This window comes from Hydra vulgaris, chromosome 09 (genome assembly GCF_038396675.1).
Source record: "Hydra vulgaris chromosome 09, alternate assembly HydraT2T_AEP".
NCBI classification, from domain to species: domain Eukaryota; kingdom Metazoa; phylum Cnidaria; class Hydrozoa; order Anthoathecata; family Hydridae; genus Hydra; species Hydra vulgaris.
Window position 1 is genome coordinate 59,730,001 of NC_088928.1, and position 24,627 is coordinate 59,754,627.

The 24,627-nt window shown below is 26.1% G+C and overlaps 1 protein-coding gene across 1 annotated transcript in view; it reads left to right on the forward strand.

Annotated features, from left to right (window-relative positions):
- LOC100206479 (tetratricopeptide repeat protein 7B) overlaps positions 1–24,627 on the forward strand; it is a 58,587-nt gene that overhangs the window by 12,868 nt on the left and 21,092 nt on the right. Inside the window, exons 6-16 of the mRNA XM_065806213.1 lie at positions 3,181–3,311; positions 6,903–6,966; positions 7,100–7,219; positions 7,346–7,429; positions 7,519–7,623; positions 9,248–9,362; positions 9,430–9,487; positions 14,010–14,082; positions 14,404–14,505; positions 17,602–17,660; positions 17,748–17,876. Of these exons, the coding sequence (XP_065662285.1) occupies positions 3,181–3,311; positions 6,903–6,966; positions 7,100–7,219; positions 7,346–7,429; positions 7,519–7,623; positions 9,248–9,362; positions 9,430–9,487; positions 14,010–14,082; positions 14,404–14,505; positions 17,602–17,660; positions 17,748–17,876 (1,040 nt within the window). The remainder of the gene's footprint in view (positions 1–3,180; positions 3,312–6,902; positions 6,967–7,099; positions 7,220–7,345; positions 7,430–7,518; positions 7,624–9,247; positions 9,363–9,429; positions 9,488–14,009; positions 14,083–14,403; positions 14,506–17,601; positions 17,661–17,747; positions 17,877–24,627) is intronic.

Sequence of the window (24,627 nt, forward strand, 5' to 3'; positions counted from 1 at the left end):
AATTATATAAATTAGGAAAACAAGATGAAGGAAACAAAATTCGAAGAACTGATGTTTGAGGAAAAAAACTGGACAAATAAGAATTTTTAGAACACTTAGGAACAGTCACAGTGAAAGGATGAGACTTGATAGAATGAAAAGTAACATGAGAATGAATTTTAATAAATAGCACAAGAGATGCTAACTCTTTAGAGCAGTGCCCATTGTAGTATTTATAGAAAAGAGAAAGAGAAATAATATTGTGACGATATGATAATGGTTGGAGGTTGGCTGCAAGAGCAGGGATAACTATGTTTACAATGCGTTTTAGCACTTCGTCTAAAAGAGAAAGGACATCATTAGAAGATCTGTCCCAGATATGGCAACATTATTCCATACAAGAACGGATTTGAGATTAATAGATATAAAGAATAGAATCCCAAGTAAGAAAGTGCACAATAAAGAGATGCAACCTTTGCAGATGCTAATTTTGCAATTGATTTTGTATATTTTTTCCAAGAAAAATTGGAAGTAAGAGTTAATCCAAGAAGATGAAGGGTAGATGATTCATTGAGTACATCACTGTTCATAAATATAGGAAGATCTAGATTATTGCAATAACAATTAGCTGAAAATTTTTTATCTCAGTTAAAGTTCACTAGCCATTGTGAGCCCCATGCTGTAGCAGAAGTGAGATTCTTTTTTAGCCTAAATACCCCCTCCAAGCAATCAGAGAGTGTTGGCTTCTTATCAAGACAAGAGTAAATGGTAATATCAGCAAACAATCCCACCTTAGATGTGAGAATATCTGGAAGATCATTAATGTAAGTTAATAAAAGTAGAGGGCCAAGGATAGAACTTTGAGTAACCCCTGAAGTTATAGGATATGAAGAAGAGTGCTGTCCATCAAAGACAATTTTTATACTGCGATTGGTAAGGAAGAATTCAATAATTTTAAAGATGTTACCTGATACACCCTAAGAAGAAAGCTTATGGAGAACACCAGCATGCCAAACTTAATCAAAAGCTTTAGAAATGTCAAGAGTGATAACCTTTACATCACCACCTCTATCTAATGCACGATAAAAACTATTGGTGGTAATTGTTAGCAAATCAGCTGTAGAACAAGAAGATCAAAATCCATATTGATGATCAGAAAGTAAGTTATTAGATTCAAGATTGTTTGTTAGTTAAAAACTTAAAAACCTTGCTTATGGTATTAGATTCAAGATTGTTTGTTAGTTAAAAATTTAAAAACCTTGCTTATGATAGGTAGTAGACTAATGGGACAGTATTTAGAAATGTCAGATTGCTCTCCTGAGTTTTTGAAAATAGGGATAACAGATACCACTTTCCAGCAGGCTGGAAAACAAGACTTTGATAAGCACTTGTTAAGTAGTTTTGAAAGTATAGACAACAGCTCCAGAGAATTCTTCTGCAAGACTATAACAGGTATGTTGTCCAAACCACAAGCTGTAGAAGAGTCTTAGCAGGAAATCACTTTGGATACAGAAGCTGGTACAAGTGATAAAAATGTCAAGCAATGGATCAACCTGTTTGTCAGCTTATTAGGTAAAATGCAACTAGTGGAATTAAAAGTTCTTAGTAAACAATTCAGCTTTGTCTTCAGGTGAGATAACAAAATTTGAACCATACAAGAGAGGTCGAACAATAGATTTGCCCCTATTATAGATACTGTTAAAAATTCTCCAAAAGTCTGTGGAGCCTAATTTTTGAGATAAAATAAGAGATTTTGTGACCTTACAGCCACTACAGATGAGGAGGCTACTTAATAGTGGTTATAACCCTCTCTCAACTCTATAACTCCGAAACACGAACGTCGTCGAAAAAGGCCGCTGCGCGGAGAAACAACTTCAATTGTTGATATTATGCAAACATTCCTAAACTGTATTTTTGATATAATTAAGTCACAGTACACCTTAGATAGACTAAATGTAAACTTGCTTTTTGTAGATAATTTAATAAAACAGATAAAAGGGGAAGAACTTGATTCTTTTATAGACATTGGATCCTGTGGTCCTCATTTTGTTCATGGTAGTTTAAAGAGAAAGAACATATGCAAGTGACTTAAAACTAATTTCTTAAAAGTGATGTGGCAGCTTCTATATGACTCTCCAAGCACAGTTGTCTAAGCACATTTATGTTTTGTATTATCTGACCCCCAGAATTTTCATACATTGTTACATTTCTAATGTTGTTTCGATTTAAGTTTTTAAGTCAGTTTATTATGTCACCAAAATAATTAAGGACCTTTTACCTAAAATGCATGAAAAGTTTTTTTTATTATCATTTTTTTTTACACCAATTTATATTAAATAAAAGACTGAATTATAGTTAATCATTTATATCAAGTATACCTTCAAATTTAGTTAAGAAGTAGAAGAAACATTAAAATTGTGATTTAGAATATGATTTAGATGTGTTCAATATAATTAGATTAAAATGTAAACAATTTGAAAAACAGATAAGCCAAGCTAAATTTTTTTTTATGATCAGGATCAAACCAGGCGCAATGTCAATAAAAAAAGACTCGCAGCCAAAGCACATAATAATGCACATTGCACTTAACAGAGATTAATGAGGCACAAAATCAAATAAATGATTTTGTGCCTCATTAATCTCTGTTAAGTGCAATGTGTATTATTATGTGCTCACAAAAGTTAAATGAGTTAGTTTAGTTTCTATGGTTATTATATCAATTGCATACATTTGCTATTGAAAGTTTGATGTATTTATATAATTTAATATATAATAATGATGTATTTATATAATTTAATAATATTAAAATGTATATAAAATATACATTTTAAAATATAATAAAATAGATTCTAAAGATATTAATGGCGCATCAATGTAAGATTATTGATGACATTTTATGAATGACAAGTGAAACTTTTTTTTGAATTTTTTTTATCATTTTTTTTTAGCAAAAAATATCAAAATCATCTTTTACCTCACCTAACTTCAAAAAAGGTGTCATCATGATGTATAAAAACTCATCTAACTTCAAAAAAGGTTTCATCTCAATGTATAAAATCATCTTTTACCTCACCTTACTTCAAAAAAAGGTTTAGCCCATCTCAATGTATACAAACTCATTTTTATTTAACAAGTAAATAGTTTGTAAATATGTAGACTGTATAAATAATTCTCAAATAAAGTAATAAAAAATATTTATAGGTAGTTTGTCGAAGACTGGTAGAAGTGTTGCTAGCATTTATTAGTCCAACTGCCTATTTTTCTCCTCAAAAAGAGATAATAGAGTCATCTACTGATATTACACATGGTCAACTTAAGGATAATGCTGTTAGGTAAATTAATTTTAAGTTTATTTGTAATTTGAATTTAAGTTTAATTTAAGATAAAGATGGCCATTATAGCCAAGGTGGCTATTTTTTTATTTTAATTATTATTTTTTCTCGATTGTTGTACCCCTCTCTCTACCCTATAATTTAAAAGTATAAATCTTGACAAACAAAGGCGTAAACGTGGAAGCTTTTTCAAGGGTTGTACTTTTTTTCCCGTGTCGGGTCTTTACAATTTTTACATGTTTAATAATTTTAAATTCTAAAGAGTTTACATATTTGATGTCATGCAGACATTTTACAAGAAAGCAATAAATTTTTAATTTTTTTTTTTCATGAATTTTAAATAATTTGTTTAGTTATTTTACTTTTTATTCTTCACACTAAAAAAATCCTGTCTGTTTATTCCATTAGATTGTTTTTGTGCTTATTTAATGTTATAAATGCAACTGCGGTAATATAATATAATAAATGCCACTGAGGTAATATAATATGATAAATGCAACTGCGGTAATATAATATAATAAATGCCACTTCGGTAATATAATATAATAAATGCAACTGCGGTAATATAATATAATAAATGTAACTGGGGTAATAATAATATAGTATGAGCCTTAAGCATTTATAAATGTGATGGTTTTTAAAATTTTTGCTGTTTTTTATGTTTTGGACTCACTGTGCATCATCTTATATAATATATAATATGCTATATTATAATATTCTATAAGTTATTACTTGTATAAAAATCATTTGATCAACTAGTAGCACTTATTTTAAAAGGAAAACAAATGTACTCTTGGTTGAGTACATGAGGGTACAACTCTAAAACTCAGTTTAATGGTTTTAAGGTCAGCTGGTTGTGAGGATTCCCCAAGAGTTTTTCCAGAATTCCATATATATCTTAACTCCAGATATATCCAGAATTCCAGATATATCTGTATTTCCAGATATATCTGTATTTCCAGATATATTTGGAATTCCAGATATTTCTTTTAACTTTTAGTTTTTATTAATTTCCAAAAGGTTTTGTGTAAATACTAATTTAAAAAAATATTTTTGCAATATGTTTGTTTTTTAACTTTTTCAGTCAGTACCCATACAAAAAAAAAAAAAAAAAAAGTTAAGGAAATATGAGAAAACCATCAGTTTAAAGGTAAATTGAGACTAATAAAAGGGATATTTTTTGGAAATGTTTTCAGGGTTTTCAAAATATAAACTGGATGATGATTGTTATTCCAATCACAAAGTTATCTATCTGAATAAGAGATTTCTCAATCTTTTACTCAGATAGTTTGTGACTTGTTTTCCTGACAATCATAATTTCACTCCTTAATTTGTGTCTTGTCTCTGAACCTAGTTTGATAACCCCCTGGATTCAGGCAGGTAGAAAAATGGCATCTGTGGTTCCTATTTTAAAAAAATCTGAAAACACTGATCCCTCCAACTATTGTCCCATCGGTTTTCTATCTATTATTAGCAAGGTCTTTAAGTCTTTAATGAACAAATTTCCAACATCTCATTATGAGTCTAATAATTTAATCTCTGACAATCGATGTGGATTTTGATCATTTTATTTTATGCCTGGCTTTCTAACTGCTGTAACTGAAAGGTTCTATTGTAGATTAGTAAAGACAGCAAAGCAAGGCAATATAAAATCAAGATTTTTTGTAAATGTAAAGTTACTAGATTTTACAATTTTATATTTAAAAAATGTTACTTTGCATACCCAGATCCCAATATACATATAGTTTTAATCAAATTTTTTTGATTTTTATAGTCTACATAAGGGCCAATTTTTACTCTGTTTTTAGGGAACCAACTTTTTGCATCTTGAAAATTTGAACCAATTTAAAAATGAATCATTGTTCAACAATTTCTGTTTTGTTCCAACAAAATGAATTATCCAACAAAACGATAATGAGTTAATACATTGTTTTATTTTTTGTAACAAACATATCTATTATTAGTTTTTTTCTACAAATTGTGGGTTTTAAATAGTTGTTTACACAAATCTGACATATATGATTGTGTATGCATTGGAAAGAAAAAACAAAGTTTAACTCTAATCAAATAAAATTATACAAAGCAACTAAAAATGGTTCTGACACTTTATCAAGTTCATTTAATAAAACAAGTTTAATTGGAAGTGAATTTAAAACTAGTAGTTTTGAATTCACTACCAGTTAAACTTATTAAAGTTTAACTGCTAGTGAATTAAAAGTTCAACTGATAGTGAATATAAAATAAGTTCACCTGATAGTTAACTTAAAATAAGTTCAGCTGATAGTGAATTTAAAATTGAGACACAGTAGTAGTACAAATTTTATCTATAAATATCTTACTAAGGATATCTTGCATAATACTGCTCACATAGCACAGTAAGTCTTGCTCTGCTACTAGAAAAGGAAATAGGTTATTATTCCAAGAACTATTGAATATTATGAAATAATTTTTATACACAACATATATTTAATCTATAGAAAACCTTTTCCAAATATTTAGAAAACCTTTTCTAAATATTTGAATTTTTTCTGAAATTAATCCAGAAAATAAGAAAAGGTTTTCTTATTTTCTTTTCAAAAAATTTTTGAAAAGCTGGCAGAAAGAAAATAGTTTTTAAAAAATGGTTCAGCTATTTTTGCAAAGATTAATAAACAAAACAAGTTACTTGCAGTTTCACATTTTTTTCAGCTTAAGGATAAAACAAAACAGAAGCTATAGAAGAATTCATATCTAGCTTTAGATAAGAAGATAAAGTTGATTATCTTTGCTTTGATACCACTTATGCTAACACCGGTTAAGTATTAAATGGACTTTAGCAAAATTACTTTGCAATTGCTTAGCCATATGTTGTTAGCTGGATGTTGACACCTTATTTTTGAGAGTTACGCCCATTTAAAAGAGTTTTATTCTAGCATTCATACTTTTTCAGAATCTTAATTAGCATAATTAGCCTAATTAATACTAAAGTTTTTAAAAAGGTGTGTAATCAAAGCTTTAAAAATTTAGTTCTAGAAAATCTAATAAAGAAAAAATTGCTTTCTTTTCCTCAATCATAATTTTCTGTTTTGATCAGAATTTTGTTTACAGCTACTGAATTCATTGCAACTTAAAGAATAAATTTTCTTGTTTAAGTTGGAAAGGTTTGTAAAGACTATCAAGTGCTGGCTGAAACTTCTTTGATGATTATTATTACCCACTGAAAGATACTTTACAGTTTTTTATTTATTGATCAAATTCAATTATAAAAAGGATGTTTTACCTAAATATATTTCTCCTCATGAAAAAAATCCATCAAATTACTAAAGAAGGGATGAAAACACTGAATGTACATTTTTTTAAATTTGATAATTGTGGAACCACTGTTTAAAAGAGTTATTTTAATCAGTTATCACTTTTTTTCTACACAAAGTTTTTTTTTTACTTTATCATATGTTATAAGTGATCTTTTTTTTAACAGTATTTATTTACAATGCTTTTAATTTCTTGATTTATATTTTTTGTCTTGCTTTATTTTGTACCACTCTCAGCTTTCTTCTTTAGCTTCAGTTTAAAGTTTATCAATTAGCTCAAAAAATAAAGTTTTTTTTTTAGTCTCTACACGCCAACAACTCAGACCACCGAGTGTTTGCTAGCAATACTCCTTTATCAAAATACGGTATATTTTTATGGTATTTAAAGTTTTTTAAAATCTTTTATGTTTTATTAAATTATAAAATATTTTATGTATTAGTTTGATCTATTTGAGATTTATATACATACATACATATATACATTTTTTATTTTTTTAGGTCAATCAAGCATCATTAAATCGAGAAGATACAAACAAAACAATAAATGAAATAAAAATTATGTTTAATTTACTATCATTGACTCTACTTAATCATAATGAGTACAACTTTTTGTTACAGGTTTTTTTTTTTTTTAACGTTATTTTAGCTATAGTTTTAAATAGTTTTTATTGTAAAGAAACTTTTTAATCATTTTTTTTTTAAATTAATTTATATCATAAATGGTATTAAAAATTATGTTTGTAGACAATGGAAAAGTCAATGAAATTATCATATGGAGAATACCAAATACTGTTTCAGTTCTCAGTGGCATTAATGCTGTCACAACGAGTTTGCTTTTTTACTCTTTATTAATTTAATAAATTTTTCAAAAGTTAAATTATCATTTTTCTTATTTTTATTACTTTTGATGTTTTTAGTATCTGCAAGCATTTCTTATGTTGAAACAATGTCATCAAATTCAACCTGCAAATGAAAAAACACTTTTACTTTGCATTAAGCTTTGTATCAATCATTTACAAAAGGTTTATCTTTATGAATTAAATGTAAAAAAAATCTTTTTCTTTAAAAAAAATTTTATTTTTTATTTTTTAACTAATTCACTTCCAAGAGGGCTGCAAGCAACTACTAAAGTGTGGAGTTACCAGAAAACAGAGAATATTGTTAAAAAGCAAAAAAATGGTTGACTAACTTAAAAAAACCGTAAATGTGTGAGTTGGGAAAACATGATAATGGGAGAGAATTCCAAAGCTTTTGTGTGTGAGAAAAAAAGCTAAAAGATAATTTAAAAAAAATAAAAAACCAGATTTATAAAAGATTTTAGAGCATGAAATGATAGTTATAATTAAAAGGATTCAACTTTGCTGAAAAGATTAAGTTACAATCACACAAGATTGAGTTTTGGTTGACAAAACTATAGATAATCCCTTGTTTAAGAAGCAATGATAGTATTTGTAGAAAATATGGGACAGATTATTACCAGTAGAAGGGTGATCATGGTGGTCCTGAACCTAACCTGTATTAGTGTATGAGGGGGGGGGGTAAATATTATTGGTTTAAAAATTGTTAGTGTATGAAAGGGGTAAAAGTTCACATTGATAATATAAAAGTATTAGTATGTGAGTGGGGTAAAAATTTTATTTGCGTATGAGTGGTAAATTCAATAAATAATACAAAACATTTGATGCATGACGGAGGTAAAAATTTACATGTTTCTTTCCATTTGGAAGTAATATACTTGTATGTGTTAATGGACCTTTATTTGTTGTTGTTGTTTCCAGTTTTAAATAAATTAAAGATTTTTTAAATTGTCTAATTTTAAGCTGTCTAATTAAGCTGTCTAATTTTAAGTAAAAGTTAGACAGCTCATGAGTATAGATGTTTTGTTTAATTTTAGTTTAACTTTGATAATAAAATGTTTCCATTATCACAAATTTTTAAAAATAATCTTAAATGGTTTATATTTCTACTAAAATAATGTTGGAAAATTAATCTTTTACTAAAATACCTCAAGTACAGATGGTATACTACTATCATCAAAGCTAAATAATTTATATTTTCAATTTTTTTTGCTATATAAAATTTTATATAAAGTTTTTAAAAAAAAGCAAACTAATTTTAACAGGTCACAATCTATCAGATAGCTTATTAAAATGTTATTATCAAAATGTGCAAATTTTAGTACCATTCTGTTAAAACCATATAAGACTTGTGTAAAGTATATAAATATGCAAGTGCAAGAAATTTTTTTTCAAAAAACAATGTGAATTGATGGCCAGCATAAAAGAGTTTGCTAATGATGTGGTTACCTGTATTGGACAGTATTATAATGATGAACAATACTTATTCTTGCCTGACAGGCTTTATTGCAATATGCTAAAACAGTAGTGTCATTTTTTGGAAAAAATTCCATTATGTGGCCAAAGTTGATAACATGCCAAACTATCCCTGAATGATATCCAATATTAAATTTGATTTAAAAAAATATATTTGATATATACAAATATATTATTATTAAGATATATTTGATATATTTAAACCTCTGTTGAAATATTTGAACACATTTTTAGATATAACTAAAATTTGACCCCGAATTATGTTATGCTAAATTTAAAAAATTATTCATAACTTAAAATTTTATTTTTTCAGTATAAAGAGGGAGTGGCATATGCCGAAAAATTATTTAATGTTGCACAAACAGACTTAATCAAAGCAAGTGCTTTATTGGCTGTTGGTGTGTGTAACCATCATTTAGCTTTAAAAGGTAATTTTTTTAACTGAACTTCATAACCTTTAATATTTTTCAAATAAATTAAGAGGTTTATTTTTAGCTTCTTCTACCAGTGAGCACCAAAAATATCTTAAGCTCTCAATAGAAGCATTAAGCAGGTTTGTTTTTAATGCATTATATAATTCAAAAGAATTTTTAAAATAATACTTTTAAAATTTTATTTTATCTCTCTGTCTTTTTATAATATCTAAAATAAAATAGTTATTGCTGCATGTTGATTATTGATTTAAAACTTGTAGATTATTAATTAGTTTAAAATTATAAAATTAAAATAAATTTTTAATTAAAATAACACTGGATTTAAAAGTTTTTTGAATAAAAAATATTTTTAGGAGTGCCTAAAGTGAGGCAAAGTTATATAAAAATTTCAAAAATAATCATTATTTTATGAAAAAAGTATCAATGTTTTTTTATAAATAATTGTAATATAAGAAGTTTTTATATAATTTCGCTTCTTTTGAGACCCAACAAGACATATTTTTGTAAGAACTTTTTTATTATTATTATTAGGGACCCATTAAATGTTTAAGGGTCTTGAGGCATCAATAAAAATACTTTTTATTCAAAAAAACTTTTAAATCCAGCGTTACTTTATCATATAAAACACATTAAGGTGAGAGCTGCAGATATTTTTCAAAAATATTGTTTTTTGAACCACCCTAATAAATATATATATATATATATATATATATATATATATATATATATATATATATATATATATATATATATATATATATATATATACATATATATATACACACATACATACATACATACATACATACATACATACATACATACATACATACATACATACATACATACATACATACATACACACATACATACCTACATACATACATACATACATACATACATACATACATACATACATACATACATACATACATACATACATACATACATACATACATACATACATACATACATACATACATATATATATATATATATATATATATATTAGGGATATGACTTTTTAATTTTTTTTCAAATAAAATGTTTCCTGTATCATAAATCGATGAACTTTTACCTAAAATCATGAAAAAAGGCCCAAATAGCTTTCTGCAACAAAAAAAGGTCACCCCCAAAATAAAAATTTGATTTACCATTTTTATACATTCATTTTTGACCGATGTTTTAATCTTAAGCTTAATTCTCAGCTTAATTCTATTTATTTCATTATTTTGTTATGAATTTATAAATATAACGCCACACGTTACCATGGCAACGAAACGGCCGTGTGCCGGCAAATACTTGGAATTGTTATGTGATGACGTCATTGTGTTACCACGGTGATATAGACGACTGTAACAGACTGTAGAAGATTATAGAACTTAGTAGAACATTCTGGAAGCTCTAAATAATTATATAAGCGAGCTGCTGTCAGAGCTCAGTGTTGATAATGTGAATAGTTCTATGAAGTACTCTGCGTGTAACTGAGCTAATAAGGAACTACTGTAGCGAACTAAAGACGCTGTAAGTGTACGAAGTATAAGTAGTTGTAGCATTATCGTTAGGATACGGACTGGATTATCGAACTGTTATCAACATTGACTGGATTATCGAACTATAATTGGATTACTATACAGTTAAAGTATTTTATTAATTAAACGACTTTATTAAACGGATATTTACGCTCAGCTATCCGTAAAGTCGTAACAATATTATATGATGTCTCACAAGAAAAGTCATACCACAGTAACAAAGAACAAGAAGACTTGGACTAAAAATTTGGTGAGATTTCAAGAGTCACACAGAAGAAGAGGAAGCGTGGCTGTAGAAGAACATTCACTCGATGAAAAATCCAGAATACCACTTCAATTGCAGATCGTAGGAAGATACCAGTTTCTCGGAGCATATGTTAAAGGAAGAAAAGAACGAATAGACCAAATTTCTAAGGAAATTACAAAATTGTGGGACAATAAACTGAATTTTCCACGTGTGTCTGATCAAGTGATAAGAGCAAAGCTTATGAAGGTGCTGAAGGTCTATGATGAATGTGTCAAGCGTGGAAAATATGATGTTCTCAATGCATTATTTGACATCACGAAAGTGAATGGCCAGTGGTTATCCTCGGAAGATAAACGTCTATACCACCTACAAAAAGAAAGTAAAGGACAGGTGGGGTACTCAACAGGACAAGTGGCAAGTAAAGAAACCATTCACCCTTCCAAGAGAAGGAAAGTCCAGTCTGGAACAGCAATACCTTCCACATCACAAGTCCTGTCTACCACAGACAGTGGTACTGAATCTGAAAACTGCAAAAGTAAGAGTGAAGATGATGAAGACGACGACGGTGATAAAGACGATGATGAGGACACTCAGAAAAAAACTAGAAAGCACTACAAAAGTAAATTTGCTGTAAGTATGGTTACATCAAGTGGAGTTTCCACAAAGAAAGCTGCTAAAATATGCAATGTATTATCACAACAAGGTATTGATATTCCAACTCCAAGTCAATCAGCAATTTACAAGTCCATATTCAAAGAGGCAGGTAAATTAAAAAAAGAAATGATACAACAACTTAAAATGGAACAGTGGTCCTTACACTTTGACGGCAAACGAATAGATGATAAGGAATATCAGGTAGTTGTACTTCAGAATGAAAGAACTGACGTGAAACTTGATGCACTGCGTTTAAAAGATGGCAAAGCTGAAACTGTTGCTGAAAAAATTGCCAAACTTATTGATGAATACAATTTGTGGAATTCAATTAAGATGATCATTACTGATACAACAAACGTCAATACTGGGAAGAGAAATGGAGTTGTTGTGAAGTTGCAACGTATGTTTAAATTAAAGGGTGTCACAATACCACAATTTATCGGTTGTCAGCATCACGTACTAGACAGGATTCTCCGTCTGGTGATGGACGAAGAACTTGGGGGTGATACCAAATCTCCAAACATTGAATACCCATTTGTGTCTGAACTGTTGAATAAGTATGATGAACTGAAGGATAAGTTTGTTAATGGAACTGTAGAAATTCTTGATAAATCAGGGTGGAGAGACGATATGAAGTTTTTGTACCATTTAACAAGAGTGTTTAGGTTCTATGAAGAACAAAGAAACTTCCCTCTGATTCACTTTCAGAACATTCCTAATATGAGCAATGCCAGATGGAACTCAAGAGCCATTCTCGCCATTCTGGCGTTCATTCTTATGCCTGAAGCGAGAAAGAATTTGGAGAAGGTTTGCAGGTTCATTTCATATGAGTGGGCAGAACATTGGTTTAGTAGTCAAAAGTACAATGACAATGACTTCAAGAATTTATCTGATGTATTGAAGCCTTACAAAAAGGCATTGCAGTCATTCAAAAATCACTGGAAGAAAGAGCCATCCGTCATCGACATACCACGAAGTAATCAGATAGCTGAACGTGCAATCAAGGTGATGCAAGACCTGTATGCTTCCTGCAGAAAGAAAGACAAACTGCAACTTCGATTCATTCTAAGTAATAAGCGCTAGACTCTTTATGAGACGTGAGCATCATGTGACCCATGTACTAAACACAGTAGGCCTATAGACACAGACAGTTATGTATATTGTTGTACTAGACGCTTTGATACTGTTAATTTTGTAATACTTGTATAATTATATATCACATAATGTTTTTTGTTATATCACAGTACATGTTGCATAAATAAATAAAATAACAACAGGAGTATGACTCTTACAACATCTTCAGCCTTTAATATTCATTTACTGTACAAAAGTGTACCTATTGAAAATTCGATTTTTTGGTTTTGGGGTGACCTTTTTTCAAAATATGTCAAAATGAAACATCTATTCGTTCTTTTTACATAAAAGTTCATTGAATTACGATACAGGCCTAGTAGGTTGCAAAAAAGTCATATCCCTAATCTATATATATATATATATATATATATATATATATATATATATATATATATATATATATATGTATGTATGTATATATATATATATACACGCACATTAACTCTCATAATTATTCAAATGACATTAAAAAGCTATTTTTTATTTACCTATTTTTTATGTTTATTTTTACTCTATTAAATAATTTAACAAACATTAAAAGTGTTTTGATTAAAATATTTTGATAAAAATCATAAAAATAATAAAAGTGCTGCTGTTTTTATGCAACATTTTTTTAAATAGTTTATTAAAAAAAAATTTTTTTTGATTTTTGTATTTATAAAACATTATTATTTTTAAAATTTTGCTCTTTCCAAGATCCAGTTTGACTTTTGGAGAAATTTAATAAAAAATATTATACAATGTTGCTTTTTTTGAGAATTAGGTTTATATATTTTTAAGGAATCTGTCTGTCAGTTTTAAAGAAATTTTACAGATCTGTCAGTTTTAAAGAAATTTTGATAGTATTAGGGACAGGTCCAGTTTTTAAGGATCTTGGGAAACCATCTTAAAAAGAGATGAGTTTATATTTCTCAAGAGTATTTTTTTAAGGACCGTCTTATGTGACTATTAGAAAAATTATTATCCAATATTAACAAGTTAAGAAATTGTTGACTATGATTTAATAAAGTTTTAATAAACTTTTACTTATGGAATAGATTGTTGATAATTTAGAAATAATTTTTTTATATTTAGAGGACATCTTCTAGATCCAAAAGACACTGAAATTTTGTTTCATCTCGCATTAAATCAAGCTTTGTCTAAACAGGTTTATTAAAATTTATTGAAATAAATTGTTGTATTATTTTTGATTAAGCAGCCATGGCACAAAATAATAGGTTACTGTACTTGCTTTAGAAATAAGCTGTGGTTCAAAAACTCTGTTCATATATGAGACATTAATAAGGAAGGAGGCATGAACTTCCTAGTTAAACGCTCTTCTGCAGTTCTTTGTGACAAGACCATATACTTAAAGCACCTTAATAACTAGATAAATTAAAAATTATGCTATTTTTTGAGGATTTACTTTTAAATTACTGATCAAGATTTTGGTTATATGTTATTGATTGAGTTTTATTTTTTGCTTTAGCATTCTACAGCAGTAAGTACAATAAAGATGGCATTAAAAATTAATTGTATGGATTATCTTTCATTGCATCTGTTTGTTCTATTACTAACTGCTGAAAAAAAGGTTTTTCTTTTTCAAAATTACATTTTTATTTTCAAATTTTCTACTAATTGTTTTGAAAATTTTAAGTTAAATTGTTTGACTAAATACCAAAAAAAATCTGCGCATGTTCTAATGTGGTGTTTATAGGATGTTCTAATGTGGTGTTTATGGAAACCGTGCATTACTTTAATTAACTAGTTGTTTTAAAATGTCATTGTAAATTTAAATTGTAAATTTAAAATATCATTCAAAATTTTAACAACTCTGTTATCAAAACAATTAGTTTTAGTTGAAATACCAACAAATCAAGATAAGAAGCAAGAAATTTTTTTGCATTTTCTGGTCAAAAATCCTGGTGTATCAAACAAAATAGTTTCTAAATAGTTGCAGATTACTTTGAGAACAGTGCAGAGCGTTGTGAAATGATTTAAGGACACTGGTACAATAAAAAGAAAATCAGGAAGTTAAGAAAAAATTTTTTAGTTCAACTAGATCTTGTTGTTTTAGTTCAACGAGATCTTCACTTGGACTTTACAGTCGCCTTAAGTGCAATTGAAAGTAGCCAATTTGTTAATTTTGATCGCCCGCCAACTTTTTGAGTTGTTTGTCGCTATTTTTTATAAAAACTTCGCACATATTCTAGTCATTTTTCATTATAGGGCTAAGTGAGGACTAGAAATAATTTGTGTAAATTAAAGTAATATTGTAAACTATTGATAATATTCATTTTTCTACTTTCAGATAAAGCACATGCCAATATAATATAAGCCATTAGGTTTCACTTGAATTGAGCATTTATTTTATCAAAAAAGTATGTGCTCTTTTTTACAACAACTAAGCACCAACAAATAAAAAAAAACAATTTACAAATACTTTAAAACCCTTTGCTTTTAATGTGTTGTAATTATTAAGATCTTCTTTGTTACAGGAGCTTAAAAACTATTGATATTTTGAAAGCATTTTAAAGTTTATAGCATTGTGATTAAATTTAACTTTAAACAGCGCTAAAAGTTATTTAAACTAATTTAACTAAAATTATTTATAGAATCTAAACTCAGTATTTAAAAAAGATTGTATTTCTTTATAATTTATTTCTTAAAACAATCTTAAACTTAACATAATCTTTTGTTTGTTTATCACAATTTATTTTAATTTTTAGGTATTTAATAATTTTATATATTTTCAATAAAGGTTATAAACAATTTAAAAATTTTATCAGTTACCTATAAGATATTTGTAATTGTAATTTATGTTCATAACCGTATTATGTCAAAAGAACTTAACACAAAATGAATTAATAAGAAACTAGAAATAGATTTGTGAAAAGAATTATCTTAAACAAAAGTGCTTCTCTCTTTTTATAAAAAAAAAGTTTTTAATTTCCTTTTGCTTATAATAATCTATTATAATCTATGATGGAGAGATGTATATTTTATGTAATGAATTAGTTGGCAGGCAATTAGAAAAAAACTTAAATAAAAATTGCAAAACTATTTTACATTCATTTGAAACTAAATTTTACATTCAAAGTTTTACTATTTTACATTCCTTCAAAATTAAATTAAGTTTTTAAGATCTTATTTAATTTAAAGTCTTTTAAAATTAAGTTTTTTTTTAAATAAAACAATTTTTTATAAAAAAAAAAAGTTCTCAGCTGCGGTTAAATGCTTCTTTTTTTGTGAATATTTTCTGAACGTCACATAAGCAACATAAGAATATTATTTAAATATTCCAAAAAAACTTTTTTGCCTAACTGAACGCTTTCATTAAAAAAAAAAACTAGAGCTGCTGATAAAAATTAATATTCTCTCTTTCGGGTGATTTAATTGCATTAAAGGAATGTTTTTAGTTGCCCTTCGCAAAATATAGTTGCCTGGTACCATCGGGTGACCACCAGTGTACACCCCTGCAGTTGCTTTCACTATACAAAGAGTGATAAGAAATTGTGGCTATAAATCTTATTAAAAAAAAAAGTTCCTTGTTGCAAAAAAAAGCAAAAAAATGTTGCAATTCATAGATCAAAACTGCTCTATAAAAAATTATGTGCTCAAAAATCTTGTTTGATTATTGATGATGAAACTTATTGCATGTTTAACACAATATTATTCATACTTTCAGTGCACCAATATTATTGTGTTGCATACTTTTCCAATCTTTTCCAGTGCACCAATATCATTCTGTTACATATTTTTCTAATCTCTTCCAGTTCACCAATATTATTGTGTTTCATATTTCCAATCTCTTCCAGTTCACCAATATTATTGTGTTGCATATTTCAAATCTCTTCCAGTGCACCAATATTATTCAGCAATTAATTGCAAGAAACTGAATTCCAAATATAAATGCATTGGAATGGAAAAATGCTAAAAAGTTCTTACTTTAGCAAGTGAATTTTGAAGGAACCACTTGTTTTGTGACTTCGAGAACAATTAACACCAAAGTATACATACAAAAATGCCTCAAGAAGCGACCTTAGCCGCTTTTAAGATCTCATACAAGTAATTCATTATTTTGGCCTGATTTAGCATCATGTCATTACTCTGGGACAGTTTGGTTTAGAAAATATAAAGTAGATTTTGTTGAAAAACACTGCAATTCACCAAATTGTCACAAATTAAGCCCTATCAAATGATCCTGGGTTATTGTTAATAAAGAATTAAAAAAATAAATAAATTAGAGCTATTAAGAAAGTGCAAATGAAGACCATGCAAACCATGTTCACAAATTTACTTAAGTGAAATTTAAAGTGAAGTTAAAGTAAAATTTAAACTAAAGTTAAAGTGAAGTGAAATTTAAAATCTTAAATATATGAAATCTTATATACTTTCAAAATATAACATTCAATATCAAAATAGAATAGTTGACTTAATATTCTTTAAAATATCCGCACAGATTTTTCTGGTACATGTCTTAAATAAATGACTAATAAATAGTGAAAAATATGCAATAAATTATATCAAAGTTTAAATTGTTAAATTTTATGTAGTAAAAGATATTACTATAGACTTTTTATTGATTTAATATTTATGAACTACAAATCTATAACATATTTTTTTAAATTTACACTCAATAAAGTTTTTTGTTTATTTATTTATTTAATTTTTTTAATATAAAAAGTACGAAGAAGCGTTAAATATATTGGAGACTGCAATTGCAGAATATCCTTTAGAATTAAGGTAATTTTGAAATGAATTTTATTGTTTTCAAATGATTGTTTGAAGGTTATTTTTATTCTATATTATATTTACTAATGTTACTTTAAGCTTGTTAATAACCAAAGTAAAAGTTATACAAAAAGTGCATAGCAGTCAAGCTGCTTTGGTAGTTTGTCAACATATGCTTGGTGTGTGGAATGATCTGTATCACAATGAGGATGAAGGTGACTTTACTGTGTATGTTTTTTTTTCAAATTTTTTGAAAAATACCCAATACTTTACATGATTATATATATATATATATATATATATATATATATATATATATATATATATATATATATATATATATATATATATATACAAACATATATACTACAGGCTTGGCCAGGAAGGTATGGTCATATGGTCAAACTGTTTTTGCATGTTTATGACCATGCAAAAACAGTTTGATTTTGAAAACTTGAACATGGCTTTTAAGATGTTTTAAAAATTTGTATACATTTTAAAAATACTAAAAAAAATTATCTTAACAATAAAGAAACTTAAAAAAATTATCCTAAAAGAAGCAAATAAATCTTCATAAAAAAAATAACAAAAAATAAAATAAAAATAGCTTAACTAAAACTAAAATCAAAAAAATAAAAATGAAATTTAACTAAAATAAATAATAAACATTATTTACAATATATTACACAAAAATTATTTAAATTACGTTTGGAATAAATAACTTTAAATCATTTATCTTTACTAATATTTTTTTAATATAATATGCGAAACCCATTTAAGTAATTAACACCTTACATCTAATGATTGTTTAATAAATACAGATTTAAAAGTTAAAAAAAAAAATGCTTAACAATTCATTGCATTCATGAATATAATTAAAACATTTCTTTATAAATTTGAAAATTTTTTTTTATTTAAAAACATTCAAAATGAAAAATACATACTTAAATAACTATAAAAATATATATATATTTATATATATAATATATATATATATATATATATATATATATATATATATATATATATATATATATATATATATATATATATATATATCTTTATCTATAAAATTTATATATATTTATACATAAAAATATATGATATATTTATATATATAAATATATATGATATATTTATATATATAAAATAACTATAAAATATATATATATAACATTCATTAATACTAAAAAATCATTAGCTCATCATCATTTGTTACTTTATTTAAATGTGTTTCAATAATATAAGAACATAAGTAAAGATAAAAGTTATTTAATTCAAACTGCTTTCAAAAAAGTTTGTCTTTTTTTTCTTCTCAACAAAACTTTTCTTCTTTTTGAGTGTATTAACTTTAAAGATTCTTATATAAAGTTTATTAAAGTGATATATAAAAACATTAATAAAGATAAACATTATTTAATTTTAATAAAGTTATTTATAACCTAATTAAAAGCCATTTATTTCAACATATTTTTAAAATGTTGAAAACCATAGTCAAATTGTCAAAACAAAGTATTATTTGCGTGGTCATACTATGACGTGAAATCGCATGCCTTCTTGGCCTAGCCTGACACTACTGTCCATAATTGTTCAAATAGTGATACTTTTTGATATAAAATATCAAAGTTTAACTTGCTATTGGGAGAGAAACTGAAAGCAAAGTCTACCTGAATTTATGTTATTTTCCTATTTATTAGGTTTACAAAAAAATTAGTATAAAGTCCGATTTACTTGTCTTTTAATCACCCTTAGCAACAATAACCACCATACACATTCTTGGCATTCTACTTAATGACTTATCCAATGTGTCAAAGTCAATTTTATGTCACTATCTAATAAGTTTTTTCCACCTCTTATGTATCATTAGGCATTAGTTTTTGACATTACTTTTGATTCCTCCTATAAATATCCAATAGAAGAGAGATCTTGTTATTGGGGAGGCTAAATCATTCTATTCAATATATGATTGTTCTCAAACTCAGTCAAACAACTTAAACAATTTAAAAAAAATATATTTTCGGCTTTCAGTCATTTTCTTCTGAAATAACTTCCAATAACCATCTTTCCTTCTTTCATCTTTTTGAAGGTGTAGTGAAGATGTAGACTTTTTAAGTGTACAAGTAAACTACTTTTGTCATTACTTCCTCTATTTTTACAAATTCACCTGTGGCATTCTAACCAAAACAACCTTAACAATACACCCACCATGTTTTACAGTCAATAATAAACACTATTTTATCATATATTCAACAATTTTTTTCCAAACAAGCAATCTTATCTTGAAACCAATGATTTAAAACTTCAACACATCCACATTTACAGTCATTGACAGTCTATTTTTTATGTAGTTTTGCCAAATTTAGCATTTTTATTATTCTTATGATTTTTATTAAAGCATTTTTAATCAAAACAATTAAATTATGTAATAGTGCAAAAATAAACATAAGAAAAGTTAAAAAATATTATTTAAAAAAAAAGTTAATGTCTTTTGAAAAATTATGAACGGTAGTGTGTGTATATATATATATATATATATATATATATATATATATATATATATATATATATATATATATATATATATATATATATATATATATATATATATATATATATATATATATATATATATATTTATATATATATATATTTATATTTATATATATATTTATATATTTATATATATATTTATATATTTATATATTTATATATATATATAAATATATATAAATATATATATATATATATATATATATATATATATATATATATATATATATATATATATATATATATATATATATATATATATATATATATATTAAACCATTTCAAAATTGTATATAGAAAAAATAAATTTTGAATCTTATTTGGGCTACCCTTTGATTTGATGTGGTTTGTGGTCAGGAAAATTGCGATCTTAAATAATGTGTTTAAAGTACAGCTCAGTTAACTTTCCATTTTATTAGGTCTCTATTTTTTTAAAAATTGAAAAGTTTTTTAAAAGTATGTTTTAAAACTAAAGATCAGAAAAATATATTTTTTCTGATCTTTAGTTTTCTTTGCTTTATGTAAAGACTTTTATTAATGATCCATAAAAAATAATAAATACTTTCTCAAAACTTTTTAAACGTGACAATGCTAGTTTTTCCATTGAAGTCTTTAAATGTATATGGGAAATTTTATCAGCAGAAAAAAACATTTGACAATTTAAAAATAATCAAGTTATCTCTTTATCTTTCTTAGCATCACCATAATTAAATTTAGTTTTTGAAATTGCACTGGATTTTTGCATTGATGATCTAAAAATAGATCGAACTTTGATCTACTGTTGTTTTTTTCAGCTTCATCAGAATTTCTATGAATATACTGACCCATCTTATCTATAGATTGTTCTACATTGTCATTTACAAAAATCAAAGTTTCAGTATATTTTTGAAAAAAAATTTTATATGATACAATATGCCAATAGTTTGGTGAAAGTGAGTGCCAGTTTTAACAAGTTACTTATTAAGCCCAATCATTTCAAAAATCAGGTAAGAAAAGACATTAATGAAGACAGACAAGGATGGTGATTTTTTTTACCAATATTTGTATCCATTTTATAAATTTTTGTCATATCTTGTTTTACTTTGTTTTACTTAGTTCTCAGGCTTATAATAATCATAATTAGACATATCAAATGACTGTGTGACTGTGAAATTGTGTGATGTGTAATTCGTAATGAACAATATACCTATTTTGTTTTTATAGTTAACAAATAAATAGTGAAACCAAAACAATAAAATTTTAATTGATTGTCAGAAGTTATTGTTAATTAATTAGACTCAAGATGAAGAGTTTAATTAATGTCTCAGACTTAACTGATAGTAAAAGAAAAAAATATTGGGTGGATGTTAATTGCAAACTCCAGAGTATACTGATATATTTTTTGAGACTTTAGTTAACTAATAATATATCATTTTGTTTAAAATTACTTTTTGACAATCAAATATGGTTTTTGATCTTTTTAGAAGATCAAAAATCTAAGAATCATTTAACAATATATATAAGAATAATAGTTTAAAAGAAAAAAGGATTTGAAGTTTTATCTGTCCGCTGTTTTATCTCTCCACTGTTTTTAAAAAAAGGTGTTTTGAGCAAATCCGTCTTTTTAAAAAAACACTAATTCAATTATAATAATAATAATAATATATTACTAGATGACCAAACCCGTAAAAATATGGGTCTTTGTAAACCTATTCGACATCAACCTTTTCTATACTTTTTCCTTATATATCCCAGCTGTTCACCAAACCAACCATTTCTGTACTTATATATCCCAGCTGTTCACCAAACCAACCATTTCTGTACTTATATATCCCAGCTGTTCACCAAACCAACCATTTCTGTACTTATATATCCCAGCTGTTCACCAAACCAACCATTACACATCTATTCCACACCGATTATTTCTATACTTATTCCTTATTTACTTCAATATTTTTTAGTAGTGGTAGAAAAATAATTCATATTAAAAAATTGCTTAATGAGCAAAAAAAGTTAACATCCGCACTTTTTCCGCATATGTAGAGCTTATAAGAGATTTATAAAATGGTTTATTTTTCTCATACATGTATAACTTCAATAGCAGTGGTTTAATGCGCCGTCATTGGTGTCGTTTTAGGAGAGTTCAAATCACCCCCTCCCCCCTTTCCTTTAACACAATACATTTTTAATCTGGTCGTGTAATTTATACTAAAAATAAATTTAAAAAAGACTTAATTGTTAAAATAAAGTTTTGAAGTTTTTTTTTTTTTGCTTTCACAGCAGCACCTTCTGAAGTAACAGGATATGCTTATTAATTTTTTTCTTTAATAAGTTTCAGACCATAATTTTTTTTAAAGCTAACCACCTAGACCATTAAAGTGTATTGCACAAGAAAAGTTTCAACACTATTTAATAAACAAAATATTTTATAAAACTTTTTTAAAATTATTTTGTTTAAGATAAAGAAAAGATGATAAAGTATTACACTTACAATTACACCTATAATTATTATAGTCAACACTAGAACTAAATTAAATTAATCTTTAAATTTTATTATTTTGAAAGTATTTTTTGGTAAATTGCATAAAGATTTTATCGTGACCCCCTCCTACTCCATATGGGTTTTGACTACTATTTAAAATACTGATTTATTGTTATGATGTTTAGTTTGAAAAGACCTTACTACCTTACTTAAATACCTAATCTAATATATATTTACCCAGGTAACTGATTCCCTGATAGTGTAATGCTTACGTATTAATCATGTGAAAGTGATTTTACTTAAAAGCGTATTAATTACTTTAAAAATATTATGCGTTAAAATAAATTCATTTTATTTATAACGCCGTTCTTTAAAAGTAAGACATGTTACACGCATTTAAGTTATTTATTAACTGAATTACTTAATTATTTATTAACCGCCATGTCTTTTATTAAAAAAAAAGGACTCCAAAGGATTTGATTTTTTGAAAGTTTAATTCTTATTGTTTGTTTTCATTTAAATTCATAATTATAATTCTTTTTCACTTATAAACACTTATTAGGTATGCAAATATATATAAGATTTATTTGCCTTCACAAGCTTCACTTCACTTCACTTCTCAAAGTAAATATTATTTACAAATAATATTTACTTTGAGAAAATTTTTTTTTCCCCAAGTTTAACTCAAAATTTATACTATGGTTTGTACTCATTTTTCAAAAGTCATAGCACTTCTATATTTATATATGACTTTTATATTTTCATATTTAGAGCTATAATTTTTTAAGATTTAATTAAACCTGCTTTAAAATTATCAATAAATAAAAGGTTTTGAATTCAAATTTTTAATGTTTTAAAATACAAATTTTATTATACAATTTTTAAATACAATTTTTATGTTAAATACTATCTTTTTGAGCTTTTCAAAAAACTTATATTTAAAATTTTTATAACATTTTTTTTTAATTTTCAAAAAGAATGTACTAATATATTGTTAAAAAAATAGTATAGTATTATTATACTAATTTTATTATACTAGCAGAAAGCGACCCATAATACCGGTTATGGTTGGTTTGTTACACAATTGATTTATAGAGGCTGTTTTCCACAATTTAAAGTTGCAAAACCTTAACTAATACCCTTTTAGAAAAACGCCTTCAAATTGAAAAAATTAATCCATCTGTAAAATTAACATAAAAAGTATGAGGTGGTAAAATAATTTACCAATTATTTAACATTATTTGAGTAATTTACAACTGACATTGGTCATATCGGTGTAAGGCAGAACTATTCCTCGACATTCCTAAGTTCGACACAATACGTTTTTAATTACTAATACAAAATAAGAATACCATGCTTTAAATTGACGAAAAAGTAAAACTAAATTCTTGTAATATTTTTTATAACATGAACTTTAATTAATTATTAAGATTAATATGAAGTTAACTTATATTACATAATTATACAGATTTTACATAATTATACAGGAGTTATTAATTTTTTGGTATTCCCTTGAATAATTTTTCTTCAATGCACACAACTAAATAAATTTATTAAAGATAACTAAGTTTATTATAAATAACTAAGCAATTGATTACAAATACGTTTCAAACAAAAAAAATTTAATTTACAATCAAACATGTGTTTAACAAATTTTAAAAAATATGTATACTTTGATTTTTTATATTGCATTAATGTGTCATATGACAAACTTAAAATAAAAATTGTAACAGATAAGTAGAAATAAAAGAATAGAAAAAAACAGACTGAAAAACAGTTTACCTGCTTTCGGTAACCTGTTGTCATACTTCAGTTGCTGTCATGATGCAGCTTGTCGGTGTTGTTTAATGACATTATTTCATGTTGACTTTTAGTAAACTTTAGTTTGATTTAAAAGATATCACAATATATTTAAAATATTTTAATTAAAAAGCAAAATAACAAATGCTTCAAGGAGCCAAACTATAA